At 44.4% G+C, this 20000-nt stretch overlaps 1 protein-coding gene across 1 annotated transcript in view; it reads right to left on the reverse strand.

Moving 5' to 3' along the window:
• Positions 1-20000, reverse strand: part of rapgef5a (Rap guanine nucleotide exchange factor (GEF) 5a) — an 86494-nt gene that overhangs the window by 9312 nt on the left and 57182 nt on the right. The window contains exons 10-13 of the mRNA XM_080734546.1: positions 19606-19757; positions 18205-18305; positions 8813-8927; positions 6604-6742 (exon numbers count right to left, since the gene is read on the reverse strand). Of these exons, the coding sequence (XP_080590672.1) occupies positions 6604-6742; positions 8813-8927; positions 18205-18305; positions 19606-19757 (507 nt within the window). The remainder of the gene's footprint in view (positions 1-6603; positions 6743-8812; positions 8928-18204; positions 18306-19605; positions 19758-20000) is intronic.

Consider the following 20000-nt stretch of genomic DNA (forward strand, 5'->3'; position numbering starts at 1 on the left):
GGTCCATGGCACAAAACATTTTCAGAACCACTGACTTAGAGGGCTTTTGTAGAATCTTCCCTAGGTCTTAATTAATATACACTTTGTTGTTTGTAAAACTAATATAACAATTTTGGAAAATGTATGGAAATGTTAGTCATTCATATTTGCCAGAAACATGGATGACCAAAGTGGTTAATGTTGTAATACGGTGAGAGTGTACACATTTCACCGTAGAGATGAGAAATAGAGGGGATAACGTGTGATCCGAGTTGGGACTATAACCCACGCCACATTTTGAGCACACGGTTCCTGTCATATTCCGCGTCCTTTATAGAAAGCACCCCCACGTTTTGACAGCTGCACTGTGGTGGGTAGCTTACATTCACAACAACACACCACAGGGGGTGGCAGAGTAGGGCTGTCACAATTATTACAAAATCGTCTAATCGTGATTATTTGACATAATCGCAATTATTTTTCATAATCGTCATAATCGTTTCCATGTTGAAAAACGTTCATATATTTAAAAAAAGAGTCAAAAATTGTGGAAATAGCAGATCTACAAGCTCACAACGCGTCGCATCGCGACGCGTTGTGAGCTTGTAGATCGGCTATTTCCACTATCAATGTTCTTTTTTAAGTATAAAGTTGTCAAATATGTCAGTAATTTCTTTGTATATTTAGGTTATGTGTCATATCTACCATGTGCAACTTAAAAGCCTAAAAGCAAAACAGGAATGTAAACGACAAAAACACACTTAAATCGCTAATCGCAATTATTTGAGGGACAAATAATCGTCTTGTAAATGTCATTATCGTGACAGAGTGAAGGTGTAGCTTACAATTAATATAATAATAATAATTATAATGAAGGCATACATTTCAGCCTTTATTCCACAGCATGCTTTGGGGAGTAACACTAATTCCCTTCACAACTTCACACACACGGCAGTGGCTCAGGAGGTAGAGCGGCCGCTTGGGAACCGCAAGGTTCCCAGTTCGATCCCGGGCTCCCCCAGAGTGCCAAAGTGTCCTTGAGCAAGACGCTGAACCCCTAATTGCTACCGATGTGCAGGTTGGTGCTTTGCATGGTTTCCTCTACCATCGGAATGTGTGTGTGAATGGGTGAATGTAATGCACAATCATAGTAAAGCGCCTTGGATAAGGGCGCTATATAAATGCACCATTCAAACAAACACACACGCACGCACACGCACACGCACACGCGCACACACACACACACACACACACACACACACACACACACACACACACACACGCGTACAACCTTAGCAATGTCACTGACCCAAGTGGTGCTCCCTCCCTCCCGGACCATCCCAGCTCCATTACTCCCTCGTCTGTTGCTAGGCAACGATCACCTGGGCTATCGTTTTTTTTTTTTTTTCATTTCAAATTATACCCATGCCAACCCTCACACTCTGGTTGCCATGGCAACCCTGCACAGAGCAATGTGCTGCTGGGTTACGGAGGGACAAGTGATCGTGTCGTGTTAATAAAATAGTGACAATAGCAGATCTACAAGCTCACAACATGTCACGATGCGACACATTTTGAGCCCCCCCCCCCTCCCCCTCCCGACGATATGTAGGGATGCAAGTGTTGATTATTCTCTTAGAGATTATTCTATCAATTACTTTTTGGATCAATCAAATAATTGGGAAGCGCATTTAAAATAAATTAATATTTTCCATATATCATCAAATCTACACGCAATACTTCAAATAGATTACAATCGACTAAATCAATGAGTCTGGTTAAACACTAAGCCCTATTTTATACTACAGTGTCAAACAATTCGTTGAAAATAGCCAAAGCCAACAACGTGTTTCATTGTTATGCGCGTGTGTGTGTGTGTGTGGGTGTGTGAGTGTGTGTGTGTGTGTGTGTGTGTGTGTGTGTGTGTGTGTGTGTGTGTGTGTGTGTGTGTGTGTGAGAGAGTATTATACGTGTTATTAATTACACAATAATATCAGCATCAGTGTGTGTTACAATTTACAATTACAATTAAGGCATTTAGCCGACACTCTTAATCCAGAGTGATTTACAGTAATTAAGGTAACCACAACGTAATACATCAAATGCAGAGAGACAGTGTAGTAGCATCAGTCTAAAAATAACATGCCATCTAAATAAACACATTAACCACTGCATTAGACTACATGGTCATGGTGGGTGGGGTGACTTCTAAACATTTACATGCTAAAATGTCAACAGAAATGTTGAAACGTTTAGAAGAAATAGCGATCTCTCACATGATAAGGTGGGCGTAAACGTGTAATGTACGTTGACTTTGAGATAGCGAGCTGGTTTACTCCCAACGGCACTGGAGCGACACAAACTCATTTAAGCTTTAAACACCCCACAGTGTCATCCAGGGACCATGATAGCGGCACCGATCATATCAGCTAAGGCCCGACTTGTTCATCACAGCAGACATCAATACAGGCCTTCACTGGGGCGCCGCTGGCCTTGCGGTCCAGGCGCACACCACATAGGCTCTGATGCATGACAGACAGCGTGTGGCTGGTTCAAATCCCGATCCCGACGACCTTTGCTGCGTGTCACTCCCCATCTCTCTCCCCATTTCCTGTCAGTCTACTGTCCTATCAAATAAAGGCATAAAAGCCCCAAAACAAATATATATATATTAAAAAAAAAATACAGCCCTTGGCCTTCACTATGGAAAACGTGAGACAAAACTCTGCAAGAATGTGTGACCATGGTAGATTGTCAAAATGATCGCCAAAAGGTCTCTATCATGGAAGTTGAGGGCCTCATGGTAGAGCTTCTGGCTTAGCTTAGTGTGAGAATGCCCGACTTTGCGTCTGGAATTACAGTACAGAGGACTTGGTATCGAGTTTAACCAGACATTTATTCACCAAAACCAATAAACAAACGTTCACTCATTGTGCATTCATTAGCACAGTGGTGTCTAGCTTTCCACCACTCAGTTCCCTTTGTTCACTGGCAGCAGCCTTTTATAGCCAGGTGAGCTGATGAGCCTGGAGGGGTGTAGTCTAACTCTAAACATTATATACATAGCCCTTACCCGTTCAAAGATATGAGCTCCGAAATGATGTGCAGTGTGTGCACCTGTATATGAGGGATGGATAGTAACTTCAACTGGTGCTTGCATGATAATATGTAGGAGCATCAATGTAAGAAATACCCGTTTCGTTTAATGGCTACAGAGATACTGTGTACCGATCTGCATGATTCCCCCCCCCCCCCCCCGCCCGCACACACACACACACACACACACACACACACACACACACACACACACACACACACACACACACACACACACACACACACACACACACACACACACACACACACACACAGAGCTGGTTAAACATGTTGCCTCATGCTAGATGCAGAATAGATAGTAGATACACCATAAAAATGCAAATATACAGCATATGATTTGTGAAAGTGACAAACGGGCTTCACAGTTATGTCAGGTGTGTTCATATGCTAATGGTGATGCGATTTCAGATCAATTGCTCCAGCCACTGCGGAGAAACGCTGTGACAGAGACAGACAGACATTCGGAAAATTATATGTTTGATAATACATACACGAATACCTAAAATGTAAACACATAAATATCTTACAGAACTCTTAAAACTACCCCTATCCCTCTTCACGCTATAATGCAACATAATTAACAAAAGCACATCTCTGACATCCTGATTTGGTCCAGCCCAATCTACTGCGACACACCAGGTACTGTTAAGCATTCAATTAAGCCCAATTACCACTGTAAGGCCAACCCAGAACTAGAACCAGAACTTTCCAGAACCAAGAACTTTCAAGAACCTGTGAAATTACGGGACCAAGTTCTGCTAACGTTTCCATATAACCAGAACTAACCAGGGTTTAGACTCAACAATAAAACATACTATTGCACTTCCCTACGTCACTAAACATTAGACATGCTGTGCAAACATGTAAAGTGTCCGTGCTGTGCAAATAGTCAAGGGTTATGTGCAAATACCAGTAACAGAAGACGTCTCTCTGTTACATTTCCTCCCTCCTCTCCAAGTTCCTCTCTGTTACACTTAGGTACCGAGCTGAATAACGGCAACCTTCCAAGAATCGGCAAGCTGTGTCGCAAATACATAGTGTCAGTGAATGTACTGTATATATTGTTTATGTAGGGTGGAAACATCATACAGTATATACAAAACTGTTACCTTTCAGGATTCAACTTCAAAAAGTAGCAAAAGTAGCAGATCTACAAGCTCAAAACACGTCACATCGTGCTGCTGTTTCGAGATGCAGATCTTCTACTTTTGATGCTTTGGGGTGACGCTGTAGCATTAGATTACGAAAAAACACAAAAAGTTGAAAATATGAAGATATGGATTCTGCCCGACAGCAACGCTATGTTTTCTTGAGTAGAACATTAATGTATGAATTGTGCCTGCGAGTATGAATTCGAATCCCCCCCCCCCCCCCCCCCCCCCCAATTTTTGTTTGTGTGCATGTCTTACCAGCCGTAGGCCCCAAATCATACAGAGCACTACAGTAAATGTCTTGATTTGAATTGATAACACAGTGCCCGCTAACTTAGTATGGAGAGTGGATTACAGTGGATTATAGGAGCGTTGTTCCTGAACGCCTGGGCCTGTTGTCTCTGCTCCCTGCTGAGCAGACCATTCAGATCCCTGCAGGGGGGATGGAGGGAGGGAGGGCTGAGATGCTGCTAATGGAGACATGGCTGACAAATAGGCTTTGGTGAACAGGGAAGACACACAAGCACCAGCTCGCCTGCACATGCCTGCACACACACACACACACGCACGTGCACTAGGGATGGAACGATATGAAAGATTCATATCACGATTATTGTGACAAAAGAAATCGCGATTTACAATATTATCGCGATATTCAACATCAGTTATCCTGGGGCAGAACATTGTGAGCTTGTAGATCAGCTATTGTTTTGGCAAAGACATTTGATAGAGAATGAAATAAAAATACTGTATCAAGTACGTATATAAGTACCTTTTACCAATTATAGAGGGTTTAAGTGGTACCGGATATGCAGCTCGGCAAATAAAAGGTGAATTGATCCCAGTGCATGATGGAGGACGATATCACAATGAATTAAATCTCCACGATACGATTATCGTGAGTGTGGTTTTTATCACGATAAACGATAATATTGCGTATCGTTCCTCCCTAACGTGCACACACACACACACACAGACAACACTTACCCTCTAGTACTTTGCACATACAGACACAGAGACACAGTGTAGACATACTGTAATACAACCTCATGCATGCACACACTCTCATAAACATGGCAAGACAAGACCCTCTATCTCTCATCTCTTCATTAAAATGTGTACGCTCATCGTACTACATTTACACCTGAAATCTTGTCATATATTACAGTGGGAATGAAAAAGAAGCCAGAGAGAGAAAGAATAAGAAATAGAGTAGGACACAGTGAGAGTGACATTGAGTCCCAAGTCCCATTAAGACTCAACAAGACTAACACTCCTCTGATGTTTCATCTCGGGGTAAAACGCCAACAACTGACATTCAAGTCCTGAAACCATGGAGCCATCAGAGACACAGAGAAGGGCTGATGAAGAGAGAGACTGGACAAGAGAGAGGAGTAGGAGGACGAGTGTGAGAAAGATGAAGAGACACAGAGTGAGAGAAAGAAAGACTGGGATAAAGAGAGAGAGAGAGAGAGAGAGAGAGAGAGAGAGAAAAGGGAAAGACGCAGAGAAAGAGACGAGAGAGAAACCTACTAAAGATGGTGGATTAAATGGAACACAAAACCTACAACATGGTATCCTAAGTGGCTAGTCCCGTTTGGCCGGTGTAGCGATAGGGCGGTGCAGCGATAAGGCGGTGGGGGAGCCTTTCCAACAGACTGTAAAGCAAGCGATCTTCATCCCATTCATGCGTTTATCGTGCGCTTAACGATTGCATTCACCACGGCTTCGTAACTCGCGTGGCGCTGGCCCTGGCCCGCTCTTCGCGGGCACTCGTGCCTGTGGCGCTCGGGCACGAAGAGCAGGACCAAGGTCCGCTGGCCTTCGCGCCGCTTGCAATGTTGTGGACAATAACTGTGACATATAACCATTGTATTGCTCATCAGTATGGTAGGAGAGCCCGTTCGTACATTTGCCCCTGTTAGTCCACTTCGCCGTCGCTACACTGCCCTATCGCTACACCGGCCAAACGGGATTTTCCCATCCTAAATTGGTGCCGTCCTGATGGCAGATCTCATGAGCGTCCTTTGTTTACCGGTGTTAGATCCTGTGAGAGTGTGTTGCTGGGACAAAGAAACGTCGATAATAGAACAGATTTTCTCCAGATTTCTCCAAAGCACTTTGAGTGTCAAAGTCTTGGGAAGACTGCGTGGCTTGTGGTGCAATATTTAGTTCAGTGACCATGGGGTAATAATTATATAAAGAGTAGTTCAGAAGCTGTGCTCATGGGAGTCATGTTCAATCTCCCATTGGAATTAATAGACTCCAACCTACCGGTCCCCTAAAAAGGCGTCAACCTTTGTCATGCAGATACACCAAGTGAACCGGAGTCTTTTTTTGTTGTCTTGGTCCATACCTTCATGAAGCTCTTGACGTGCTCTTCCTCTCGCAGGAAGTCCTTGTAGAGGCGGCTCCAGTGGGACACCAGCTGCAGCACCTTGCGCTTCCTGAAGAGGGCGTCCTTGCCCTCCTCCTGGCCGCGGCACCGGCCACTGCTGTAGGTGAGGACCAGTAAAGGGGAAGACACTCCAAAGTGGATGGTGTTTGGGGACGGGCAAGGAGTGGTGCAACACACATGAGGTGGGATACTCAAGTGTGTTTCTGTGTGACTGTGTGTGTGTGTGTGTGTGTGTGTGCGTGCGTGCACACTTGTATTATTATACTTGTGAGGGCCAAAAGAATCTTTACGAATAGACATTGTGAGGACAAGGAAGAGATTTTTTTTATGTTTTTCTGGTGGTTTAAAACAGGGATACTCAAACTTCTGAACCGGTGGGCCAAATGACAAAAATGACAAGGGGCCGCGGGCCGGTAAAATCTCGCTCTTTCGCACGACCATCATTTCAACCGGAGGGTTAGCGACTCACCCCACGGAGGTTAAGGTTAGGATAAGGTTTAGAGTTGGGTGTAGAAAAGATGACATGTAGAAACAGCGAAGCTATCCCCCGTTGGGCCAGTTGATAAAATGACATTACTTGATAACTTTTTGCTTTATTTCCACATAAGACAGTTGAAATGTGCATTATTTTATGGCTTGGAATTCTATTTAAATTCTGTCAATGACAACATTTGTAATCAAAGTAATTTGCTACATTTTCTCTCTTTTTATTAATTCTGTAAAATTAGCATAATCCACAAAAACACCAAAACAAACTAATGTGCGTTTGTCTGTACGTTTGTCTGCTATTTGTCTGGGTTGATATCTGTCTGCCTGCTATCGAGTTGGATAACATTAATTTAAGATAGCTGAGCACAACTCTCTTTCAATTGCTTCACAATGTTATTTATGATGTTGCCACATTCAACACAAATGGCTTTTTACAGAAAATAAACTTGTGAAAATTGATAGTTAAGAAAAATCAAATCAAATCAAACAATCTACTTGAAATAGATTATTACCCAGACTGTTTAGCTACCAAATGGCTAATGATGCAGTTGTTAAGTAGAGCTACAGTACGTCTCTTCATTTGCATTAGGCCTACAATAACATTTTGGGTATGCTAATAAATTGGGCAGAGGCAGAGCCACTGGTAAAAAAAAAGAGAGAAAAAAAAACGGCGATGCCAATACATTCACTTTAACTAAAGTACATTCTGAATTCTGGACTTTTACTTGAGTGTTTCTACATTGCAGTATTGATACTTTTACTCAAGTAAAAAATGTGAGTACTTTTTCCACCACTGGTTGCAAGCACAGCAGCATACCTCCTGCCACACTTTTTCCCCTATCAATGGAAACGTTGTTGCCAGCTGATAATAGTTGAGGGGGAGAGACATCCTTCTGCATTGTTGTTGTTCTTAGCACTGATTAGTCCTATGCTCTGTAGCAACAAAGAATTGACAAACAGCACTCTACTAACTGCTATCTTTGTCATTCAAAATCGCCGAGGCTCTGCTCCTGCTCAATAAACACTTTAACGAGCTTGATGCACGCTGCCTGGCAGTGGCACGGAGCTAAGCTTACACAACGAGCAACATACACTCGTTAGCCGGCAGCTGGGCAGCTAGTGAATGCGAGACGGAGTGAGTGAGGGAGGGAGGGAGAGAGAGAGAGAGAGAGAGAGAGAGAGAGAGAGAGAGAGAGAGAGAGAGAGAGAGAGAGAGAGAGAGAGAGAGAGAGAGAGAGAGAGAGAGGGGGGGGCTGCGGTGTAATCGGCGTTTTCAAGATGTTTTGGCCATTATCTCTGGAACGCAAGGTCCAATCTGCTCAGTTTAAAGCTTGCTGGATGCGCAATTTTGAGGAGATTAAGCTGGCGGGCCAGTCAATATTGTGCCGCGGGCCGGAAGTGGCCCGCGGGCCGGAGTTTGAGTATCACTGGTTTAAAACATTGATGTCCTCACAAGTATAGTAATACCAAATGTGGTGTATCCTAACCCTAACCAGCTTTGTTGAGTGTCTATAAGTCTAAAGAATAGAAAAGGTTTTACAAATGTGTGCATGTGTGTGTGTGTGTGTGTGTGTGTGTGTGTGTGTGTGTGCGCGCGTGCGTGCGTGCGTGCGTGCGTGAGTGCGTGCGTGTGTGAGAGGGAGAGAGAGGTGGTACAGTAATCAGTGCTTGGCATCACAGTGTGATGTGGTCCACTACAGTACAGTAAGGATATTGTCCCAGCAGGGCCTGACACAGGTCTTTGGTGGACATGAACACCAGGTAGGTCAACAGGAAGTCGTCCAACAGCGTCTCTGGAAAGACGAGAAGATTGGAAACAACATAAGACATTTGTTAAATGTCACTCAACTGTTAGCCTGGCGTTAGCCAGACTCAGATCACTCTACAAATTCTCGACACTATTGTAGAGAGAACGTGTGAGTGAGTGAGCGATGTGAGCTAAACGCGATCAGGCCAGGCTAACTCAACTGGCCCTTTGCTGGTCAAACAGGCTAGCAGAGCTGCCCACTCACAGCGTGTATGATGTCAAATAGAGTTCGACTACATGTAATTATAATGGTCCTCAACCAGTGGGTAACTTGTTTCTTATGTAGCTCTAAGCGTAAGTTAAATAAGGAAAGATCTCTCTCTCACACACACACTTTCATCTTTATTGCACAGGATTCTCAAAAAAGAAATTCATTTACAGCTTTTAAGGGCTTTTCACACAGGACCTTTGCGTTTCTTTCCGTTTGCTGCATGATTAAAACGCATTGGATTTGGTGTGCAAGGCTGTGCGGAATCCACACTGCGGATCCGAAGAGGAGTTATAAAAGGAGTCAATTCGTTTTTACCGCATGCGACAAGACGCACAAATTTAACTGGGTTTGATCTGGGAAAAAACGCACAGCCGCAGCCGCATGGCAAATTCGGAGCCGGTGTGCATGAGGTCAAATAGAATCATTGTCCGTTTTTTTCCGTGCGAGAAAAACGCGTCTGTGTGCAAAGGGCTTAAATGCTAATCTTACACGTTAAAATGTTAGAAGAGTGTAATTGTCAAAACATTATATCTTTTATTCAATAAAACGTTTGGCTTTCATCAACTTGATCTCTCCTTTATTTAAAGGAGTCGTTCAGACCAAAACACATATAGGGTTAAATCTGCCTTTTATCATACCCCTTCATAACTGCTTTAGTCGATTTTTTTCATAGCTGCCCCTGTTGCTAGATTTCGGATGCCACTGTTGCTAGATTTCGTTGTTTTGGTCTGAACGACTCCTTTAAATACTCTTGGCTCATTACAAACCTCAGAAAACTGGTTGTAGAGCTTGTAGATCTGCTATTTTTGAAACCTTGGGCCCTAGTAACTCAGTCCCACTTTTTCCCCCCTTGTGACGCCCCTGTGTGTGTGTGTGTGTGTGTGTGTGTGTGTGTGTGTGTGTGTGTGTGTGTGTGTGTGTTTACATCAGGCTCAGCAGGTGAGAAGCGAAACACCAAACGGCTCCCGAGGCACACGGCTAAATGAGCCGTTGTTGTCGGCGGCAAGGGCTGCTGCGCAGCACCAAACACCTTCCCCGGGAAAACGTGTGACCCAAATATGGTTCCAGGGGCCACAGAGCGAGGCAAATCCATTACAGAGGAACTCGAGCGGAGCGCCTCGCCATCAATAATTCATCAGCCAGCATTTCCCTTTGGAAAGATTTCCTTTTTCTCTTTCAGACAGAGTGATGCCTATTTCACTTTGTATATACCTCTCTACCTTTTTTATGTAAATCTCTTATTGTTGCGTTGTATAAAATCCACCAGACCAAAACAAAAATAATCCCATACGCCATCTCTCTCTCTCTCTCTCTCTCTCTGCCTGTGTTTGCACCGTTAAGGTCATTTACGCGCGCCCCCTCCGGGGGTCGTAGCGAATTAACGATGCAAAACTCTCCATGGAGTGTTTTGCCTACAGCCTACGATGCCTCAAACAACACGTTTGAGTTCATGGAAATTAATCGCACTAAATAAACGGCCCCCCAGTGTGTGAGGACCGTTAAACCCCAGACTTTGTTGTTGAGGGGGGTCCCTCAGGGCTCTATACTAGTGACGTTTCTGTTAAAGATCTTTGGGGGAAATAAGTAGTTTTCTGTGTTCTTGCCAGAATACAGATGATTGGGGGCTGACGTGGTTAAGCCTAGTTCTTCAGACCAACGTTACGCAAAACCATTTATTATGTTTATACAGTACTTTGTCATAATGCTGAATAGAGAAGTTCAACAAGCACACGTGTTGTGAGCTTGTTGATCTGCTATTTTCATTATTTAAAAAGTCGCAGCGGTATGAATTACCTGCTAAGTTTGTGCTCATTCAGCCTTATTCCTGTTTATCTCAGGAGGGGTTCCAGGGGGGTCCCCAGCTAAATGCATTAATACAGCATCCCGACATACCACTTTCTTTGTCCCATGCTGAGAGCTTATAGATCTGCAATTTTAGTAATTTCTTTTTTCCTTTTTTCTTTTAATCTAGAAAATGTTTGGGAAATGTTGAGGAATAATTTAAAAAGTTCTTCTGGGTTTTCTCGCTGCTTAGTTTCACTGTTGCTCCTACAGTATGTGCTCTCTCTCTCTCTCTCTCTCTCTGCACAGTGATAAATATCCATTTTCCTCTCCAACATATGCCCTCTGCTCTCGCCCGCTGGCACGTATGCTACAAAGTCACACACACACTGATACACACACGTGCACACGCACGCGCGCACACACACACACACACACACACACACACACAAATAACTCATTCAGCTCTGACCTTGGGGAATTATTTATTTTTTAATCTCCAGTAGGGGAGACAGAGAGCTCGGAAGGGAAGAGAAAGAGATGTGTTTCTGCTGAACTAATCGCAGTAATCCTTTTTTTTTTTAAATCATTTTCTTTACGGTGTGTGTGTGTGTGTGTGCGCGTTTTGGGAGGGGGGGGGGGGGGGGGGGCAGTAATCTCTGTGTCTGTGCTTGTTGCAGCCTGTTCGACATGCTATGCTACGGCGCTAAACCTCCGCCAAAACAGCACAATGATGCACCCCAGAGGACGCGCGCGCGCGCACACACACACACACACACACACACACACACACACACACACACACACACACACACACACACACACACACACACACACACACACACACACACACACACACACACACACACACACACACACACACACACACACACACACACACACACACACACACACTCCTCATGTTTATTCTACAGGCACAGGCAGACTGAAGGACCGACAAGTGCACAGATACACCGACAAAGACAGACAAGGCTACACGCACACACACACACTCGACTCTCTTCCCTCCCTCCCTGCTCGTCCTAAAAACTCAACCCGCCTGAAGACGAGAAGAAGAAGAAGAGTGTGACTTTTCTTTTCTTCCACAAAGACACCCTCAGTTCCCTCTCTCTCTCTCTCTCTCTCTCTCTCTCTCTCTCTCTCCTCCATGACTTCCTCCCCTCCGTCCCTGCATTCATCCGTCTCTCTCTGTATTCTACATCCTGTTGGTTCAGAGACACAGAGATGGCTCCCTGTTGGCCTCTGCTAGGAATCCTTGCTGTTTCTCTGGAGGATGGGATGCATAAAGAAGCCTTGTCTTAAAAGACGGTCACAAACAAGGGTAAGAGCAAGGGTTTCAACAAACACGAAGCCAGAGCTGTTACTATGCTGTGCCTCTTAAAAATCCAACCCCCACGTTCACCCATTTAGAACGGGTACACATTATTGCAGGGGTCTTCAACCAGGGGTCCGCGACCCCTAGGGGGTCCGCGGAGGTACTGCAGGGGGTCCGCGAAATTATTGCTTAAAAAAAAAGATTTCAAAAAATGTTTTTTTTTTGTTGCCATTTTCCACATTTATGTTAAAAAATAAATCATGATTCTATCCATTTTGAATAGCTTGAATACATGATTACTATGCAATTGATATTATTGACAATATTCTCAGTTAATAAGTAGTATGTTTAGAAATGGTTGTGGTACGGCCCACCCTGCTCGCTGTAACTTGTACATGTTTAAAATAAAACAAGAATTGACAGTCAATATAAAATCTGTGTGCTCGTTTTAGTGTAAAAAAAAGTTTGTAAAAAAATGTGTTTGAAAAAAAAAAAGTTTGAAAAAAAAAAAATTAGAAAAAAAAAGGTTTAGGTCCAAAAATGTGTTAAAAAATCGACCTGATGGTGGCGCTATATGGGACAGATCCATGTCGATGAGATAAGTGTAGACATACTGTGTAGCAATTTGTGTGATTTTAGGGCAAAAACTGTAGGAGCAGTATTCAAAAATGTGTTTTAAAAAATTTGGCGGGGGTCCCTGGAGCTGCGGGGGTCCCTGGAAGGGTGGAGGTTGTGGATTGGCAGACAAGGATTGTGTGTGGAAAATTTCACATGGATAGGGGCAAAAAAGTGTGATGTGACGTGACAGACAGACTGACGGACAGACAGACAGGCGGTGGAGGTTTTCATAGTAACGGCGACCTGACGGTCGCAATTATAATCATTCATTAGTATTGTTTATTTTAATTATTATTATTAAGGAACTCTAGAAATCTCAGTTGGAACTGTTAACCCAGTGACCCGATGCTGGATAAGCGGTTGAAGATGGATGGATGGATGGATGGATTATTTTAGAGTAAGCTACTTTATTTACCATTATTGTGTACTCCGCCACATGGGGAGCAATCTTCAATTCAATCTTCAATTCAAAGAAGCTTTATTGGCATGAGAACACAAACGTTTACACAGTGGTGGAAAAAGTACCTACATCTATACTATAATTTTGCGAATGTCTGAGTGAGTGTCTGTCTGTCTGTCTGAGTGAGTGTCTGTCTGTCTGTCTGAAACAGCGTTTCTCCTCAGTGGCTGGAGCAATTGATCTGAAATCGCATCACCATTAGCAGATGAACACACCTAACATAACTGTGAAGCCCGTTTGTCACTTTCACAAATCATATGCTGTATATTTGCATTTTTATGGTGTATCTATATCTATTTAGCCTACAGTACCTTTTGTGACCACACATGTTAAGGGAGGGGCGCTGTTGTTCAGGCCATGCACAATCACACACAAACCCACACACACACACACGGGGGGGGGGGAGTGTGTGTGTGTGTGTGTGTGTGCGGGCGGGCGGGCCCTGTTACAGATGTTGTCCAAAAATCATGCAGATCGGTACACAGCATCTCTGTAGCCGTTAAATGGAACGGGTATTTCTTACATTGATGCTCCTACATATTATCATGCAAGCACCAGTTAAAGTTACTTTCCATCCCTCATATACTGTGTGCACAGTGCACATCCCATAACCCACCCACTGCACATCATTTCAGAGCTCATATCTACTTTTGTGACCACACATGTTAAGGGAGGGGCGCTGTTGTTCAGGCCATTAGCACAATCACACACAAACCCCCCCCCCACACACACACACACACACACACGGGGGGGGGTTCTGGCCCTGTTACAGATGTTGTCCAAAAATCATGCAGATCGGTACACAGTATCTCTTTAGCCGTTAAATGGAACGGGTATTTCTTACATTGATGCTCCTACATATTAGCATGCAAGCACCAGTTAAAGTTACTTTCCATCCCTCATATACTGTGTGCACAGTGCACATCCCATAACCCACACACTGCACATCATTTCGGAGCTCATATCTTTGAACGGGTAAGGGCTAGTTTTTATAATTAAGTAAAAGTATCAATTCTGCAATGTAGAATCACTCTGTTACAAGTAAAAGTCCAGAATTACAAATGTACTTGAGTAAAAGTACAAAAGTATTGGTATCCAAATGTACTTAAAGTACCAAAAGTAAAAGTACAAAATGTTTGAAAATAGCAGATCTACAAGCTCACAACGCGTCGCACCGCAATGCGTTGTGAGCTTGTAGATCGGCTATTTTCAAATAGCCTTGGTATAACATAGGGCTAAAGTGGTTTATGTATGTTTTAAACTGTAGTTATTGCTTTGTAGATTAGCATTATTGGGCTAAATGTAAAGACGCTACGCTGCGCCAACCGTGAATTCAACACAATCTGCTGTTGAGCAGTTTAACCAATTTGCTCCGTACGTCTACACAAACGGTCAGATTACAAAGATAAATTGCTTAGTGAAGGCTCACCGATGTCACCATAGGGTACGCTCCAGCAGAATGTCCCGTAATGATCGTATTATTTAAAGAGGAGCATTTTAATCCGATCGGTCGTTGTTTCCTTAAAAAGGTATTAATGTATCTAAGTGCAGTACACCTCGCAACCGATGGGGTCGCATGGCTGAAAAACAACAGAAAATGACGTCTGATCGGATTAAAATGCTGTTTATAAAACAATACGAAAGATACGGGTAATTCTGCTTGAGCGTACCATACTGTGACATCTGTGAGACTTCAGTAAGCACTTTATCTTTGAAATATGAACGTTTTTGTAGACGTACGTAGCAAATAGGTTTAACTGCTCAACACGAGGTTGAAGTGAATTTATTTCGTGCCCTATCTAAATTGGTCGGGCTAACAGTGCTAAATGTAGCATAATCAGTGTTTGTGTAACTTCAGTTAGAAAGATAATCTGACGGTTCTGACAGACTTAACCTCCTCGCGTTGTGAGCTTGTAGAAGAGCAAAAATAGAGTTGGGTCGCCGTTTTATTCCATGAGTAATTGTGTATAACATGCCTGCGTTAGCCTGCAGCTAGCGCTAGCTAGCGTTAGCCTGCAGCTAGCGCTAGCTAGCGTTAGCGTTAGCCGTTAGCCACACATCCAGAATAGTCTAATAAGTCAATTTTCCAACGGCGAGTGAACGATTGCATTCCGTGTCCTTCATGACAATGTTGTCAATGCTAAGTCAATGCTAAGCAGGGACAACAAACATTTGAGTACTTTTGCCAACACTGCTAATTAAGGGCGCTCCTGGGGTACTGTCCTGCGATTGGCCCTTAACTCAGTACCATGTGACATGGGATAGCCAGTCCAGAAGAGGTACCCAACAGTCGCTAGAATCTCAACGGTCGCTAGAATCTCGTCTAAGAAAATGAGCTGATGAAAGAAATCTGTTACACAGATTTAAAAATATGTTGTAGCCCCGACCCCCCCCCCCCCACCCTACGAGGTGGTATCATTATTTTATGCTTTAACTATTGAAAAATAACAGATATACAAGCTCACAGTGCGGCACCGAGTGCCGCACTGCGAGCTTGTAGATCTGCTATTTTTGAAAAAATCGTGAAAATTTGATAATATAATATTGAACATAATATCATTGAAATATTGAATATAATATTATTGAACTCAAGTCTCCATAGCATGAGTAATCAATTCATTCATCAATCATTTTGGTGGTGAAAATAGCTAAACTACATATACTGCTTACAGTATATGTGCAATTTCGAAATACAACAAGACTGGGGACATGAAAGAAGATGCGTGATCAAAGAGGTCAAAGAGGAGAGGGTAAAATCAAGGTACTTTATTAATTACAAAAAGGTTAAAAAGCTAACTGGGACATACTGTATTAGGCCTGTTCCAACAAATCATCTTCAATCATATCGAAACATCTTGCATCCCCATCCTCCTTGCTTTTGATAGATTTGACCGATAATGAATGTTTGACCTTTCCACAGATTGTGGAGCAGCTGTCTGTCTGGCATTTCCGCTAATGGTTCGAGACCAGGGAGGCGGGGCATCTCACCTGTCTGTCCCAGTAGGGTGATGTTTCTGGCAGCGTTTGTAAAAAGAAAGTGTTACTTACACCCACCAAAACTAGCATGTTCCGCTTAACCACACCAACCCTTGCTTCCCTATTCTGATCTACAAGCTCACAACATAGATGTGCTATTGTGCTCTTCCTCTTCTTTTCACCATTGAGCTAATAGAGCCTGCCTGCTTGCTCAGGGGATACGGTTATCTTGACCTTCAGGTCAAACTTTGTGTCAGATCCTGATGACCTTTGACACAATCTAAATGTCTCAATAGAAGAGCAGGGTGACAAAATACAACCAACTTATCGAACTGTGAATGTATGGGCACATCTGTATTTGATTCTGTCTGCCTTGATACTGAAAGAACGAACCTGGAAGCGGCATGCACTCGCTTGCTAGCTTAGCTTGCGGGATTAGACCTAGAACTCATGTTGTAAAACGTACTTCACAGTTCACGCTGAATAAATAGTGAACATGCAGACCGGTCTGTCATCTTTGCTCAAAGTGCCTTTCCGTAGAGATTCCGTAACAATAACTTTTGACATGACGAAGATGATCAAAAACTGCACCTTAGGTGACAAATAACAAAGTCAGTATGTGCATTATTTCTGCTCAGAGTAAACTGCTAATGTAACTTTGACATATCTGACATCAAAAGAGGACAGTAAAAAAAAAGATAATTTGCTGAGGCAGTTGGGGGATCATAAACGAAACGTCTTTGGTATCCTGGGGGGGTCTAAGTAACTCATTAGAAAGTGTAACACCCCCCACATTTACATGACACAGTTGAATGCACACAAGCCCTACACACACGCACACGCACGCGTGCACACACATCATCCCAGCCGTGCTGTCAGCGTGATCAAGGGGAAAGCGATTACCCCTGTGGGGACTTGGAGAAACTCCACGTCCCTCCACAGAGAAAGAAGAGTAAAGTGTGTGTGTGCATGCAACCAAGGCCAAAAAGAGGCGCGCCGCCGCTAGTGTTCAAAAGCATGACAAACGGTGAATGGGGGCCGTGTTGTGACTTGAAAATGACATTCCCTCTGAATACCTCTGAAATACCAGCGGTCAACCGCTAACACAGACAAAGAGACACTCCCTCTCTTAAGTCCCGTTCGTAGTTTGTCATATTACGTGGCACGCACCCAAAAGTATCAGATCTACAAGCTCACAACATGGCACCATCGTACGGCAGGGCATAGTGTCCTCGCTGCTTATTATAGCTAGCTGTACAACATGGTTTTGGGACAGTGGAAATATTCAACATGCGTACTATACCAGTGGTTCTCAACCTTTTAAGGCCACGACCCTCAAAATAACCATATTTTAATTGCGGACCCCCCACCCTGACGAGCACTAAGAGTTGAGGAATTACATTTTGTATAACACGGTTCTGTTGTGAAAATAGCAGATCTACATGCTCACAACGCCTCGCAGTCGCAACGATATCGGCTATTTTCACAATTCCTGCATCTAATATTTGACAATTGGGCCAATGTTTAATTTGTCATTTTAGAGGTATTATTAAGTCCTTAAATTGTCACTTTAGAAATGTACAGATACCCTCTATACACTTACATCTTATGTTGCTTTGTTTACTGTTGAGACAGAAAACAATGTTGCACATTAAGCTAATCATCTGGGGACCCCCTGGGGGTCCTGACCCACAGGTTGAGAACCACTGTACTATACTGACAGGCCTGCCAACATAAAAAGCCTGGGAACCACTGCAGTAACTCAAGTCACTTTATATAGACTAGAGTGTATAATACTCTGTGTGTGAGCGTGTGTGTGTGTGTGTGTGTGTGTGTGTGTGTGTGTGTGTGTGTGTGTGTGTGTGTGTCCAAAGACTCACCGCTCTCCCTGCTCTCTGGCGTCCCCCGCTGGTCGTCCAGCCGCAGGTCGCTCAGCAGGTGCTCCAGGATCTTGAGCGGCGTCCCCGACACCACCCGGTACCTGCGAGGCAACGGAGAAGAACCACAATGATGGTCTTCCTCGCTGGAACAGCAACACACAGGAGTCTGGTGTCCTCCACCTTCTCCCCATCTCCCTCTCCCTCCATCCCTCTCTTCTCGCCACCCTCTCCCTCCCAGTCGTCCCCCGCACTCGTCCCGCTCCGCGACCCCGTCCTCGTCGATGTAGCGAAGGTAGGGCACGTCGAAGGTTCGCGGCGCGCACGCACCAGCGTCTTCCTCTCCTTTTTCTTCGCTGTCGTCTTCGCTGTCGTCTTCGCTGTCGTCATCATCATCGCCACCCTCGGCCACAGCGAGTGTGGCTGTCTTGGAAGACATCTTCCTCCTCCCCTCTCCTCCTACCTGTGGAGGACCCCCCTCTACCGGTCCATCGCTACAGACCTGGTCCCTTTAGCTCCACATGCGTGTGCTCCCTCCTTCGGAGATAAATCTCCACTCTTTCCTCCCTTCAGTGCTGAGGTTTCAACCCTTGTCCTCTGACTGCTCCAGGCACTGATGCTAGCTACTGTGTACACACACACACACACTCACGAAACCTGCCTGTTCCTGACACTCCCTGCGCAGCAGTGCCCGGAGGTCTTGAAAAAACCCACATAAAAACACTTAGCACCCGGCGCATTCACATGTTTTTGAGATTGTATACACTGACAGGCCCGGCCCGTGCAACTCGTGGAAACAATAATACTTTTGGAGGCATGCGTGCGCATGTGGTGCATGCACACGCGTGCTGAATAAACCCCGGGCGTGCGTGCGCACACACGCTTTTACACACTCATGCACAGGAAGCCAAAACGGTATGCTGTCTGTCCATTCGTCTTGTTTGCCTTCTCTGTTGAAAACAAGAAAACCATTCTCTGCCTAGGCCCGGAGGCTAAAGCATACATTATCTTTGTGCGCACACACACACACACACACACACACTCCTCCAAGAGTGGTGACAGACTAGTGCAGGGGATGTGTGTGGTCGGTGGTGGTGATGGTTGCAGCTTGAGACATTGAAGCCAGAGTTATATTTAGTTGGGCGCGGGTGTCGCACGGTGAAAGTACAAGTCTATCTATCTACAGTACAAGCTCATGACGTGTTGTTGCAGCACGATGCGTTGTGAGCTTGTAACCTGCAACTACTGTAAGTATAAGGCAGTCATCGGGAGGAGAAAGGGGGGTTGAAATTACTGGAGGTATAAGAATAAGAGAACAAAAGAGAGACAGAAACCTCAGACAGAGAACAGTATAAAACAAGTTCTGGTCCTTGTCTAAAAAAAACTACAAAAACACAATCTCACCTCTTCTCACTGTCCTCCTCCCTGGCTCCGCCTCCTGACGATGATGTCGGGGAGGGGCGGTCCGACGTCGTTGCCACTGATGATGTCACTCTCTGTAGGACTAGAACGTCCCGCCCCCTCTCCTTTAGACACACCCTCCCTACAGCCTCCCCCTGAGAGAGAGAGAGAGAGAGAGACCAGAATCAGCTTTATTGTCACAGATTTATAAGTGTGAAACCAAGGGTGAAATTTGTTTTTGTGCAGCAAGGTCCATCATTTTTGTTATTTCGAGAAAGAGAGAGAAAGGACAAAGAGGAGGCCTTGTGGTTAGAGTGTCCGCCCTGAGATTAGAAGGTTTGGGGTTCGATTCCTCAGCCCAGTGCCTCCCTGTTTGGCACTCAGCATCAAGGGTTGGA

Source organism: Nannobrachium achirus, assembly GCF_963921795.1.
Source record: "Nannobrachium achirus genome assembly, chromosome: 10".
Classification (NCBI taxonomy): Eukaryota; Metazoa; Chordata; class Actinopteri; order Myctophiformes; family Myctophidae; genus Nannobrachium; species Nannobrachium achirus.